General features: G+C 35.5%; 1 protein-coding gene across 1 annotated transcript in view; it reads left to right on the top strand.

Annotated features, from left to right (window-relative positions):
- The first annotated feature begins 21 nt into the window (after window positions 1–21).
- The window catches only part of PHO1 (phosphate 1), a 4,096-nt gene continuing 3,779 nt past the window's right edge, over window positions 22–338 (top strand). Inside the window, exon 1 of the mRNA XM_021435102.1 lies at window positions 22–60. Coding sequence (XP_021290777.1) covers window positions 22–60 — 39 coding nt within the window. The remainder of the gene's footprint in view (window positions 61–338) is intronic.

Genomic DNA, 338 nt, shown 5'->3' with positions numbered 1-338 from the left:
ATTTTTGGCAGCTCACTGAATATGGTGGCTTTCACTAAGATACTCAAGAAGTTTGACAAGGTAAAGCGGTAACCTATCTGCCTCATTACCCATGACAGAAATATTCATATATTAAGGAAGTCATTCTTCTGATGAGCAATATAAGTTCATTCAATATCATGAACTTTCTGAGAATTCAAGACAAATTAATGAAGGACATATTGTTGAAAACCAACCTTATGGTAATATAACTTAATGCTGCATTAATCCTCTGGTCCCACCAACATCTATAGCAGGTATTTTCAGTTGGTGCTGTTAGCTAGGAAAGTGAAATGGTGTATTTCTCATGTGAACAGGTA

This window comes from Theobroma umbraticum, unplaced genomic scaffold, assembly GCF_002168275.2.
Source record: "Theobroma umbraticum cultivar Fairchild unplaced genomic scaffold, ASM216827v3 scaffold_130.0, whole genome shotgun sequence".
NCBI classification, from domain to species: Eukaryota; Viridiplantae; Streptophyta; class Magnoliopsida; order Malvales; family Malvaceae; genus Theobroma; species Theobroma umbraticum.
This window is presented reverse-complemented; position numbering and strand designations above follow the sequence as displayed.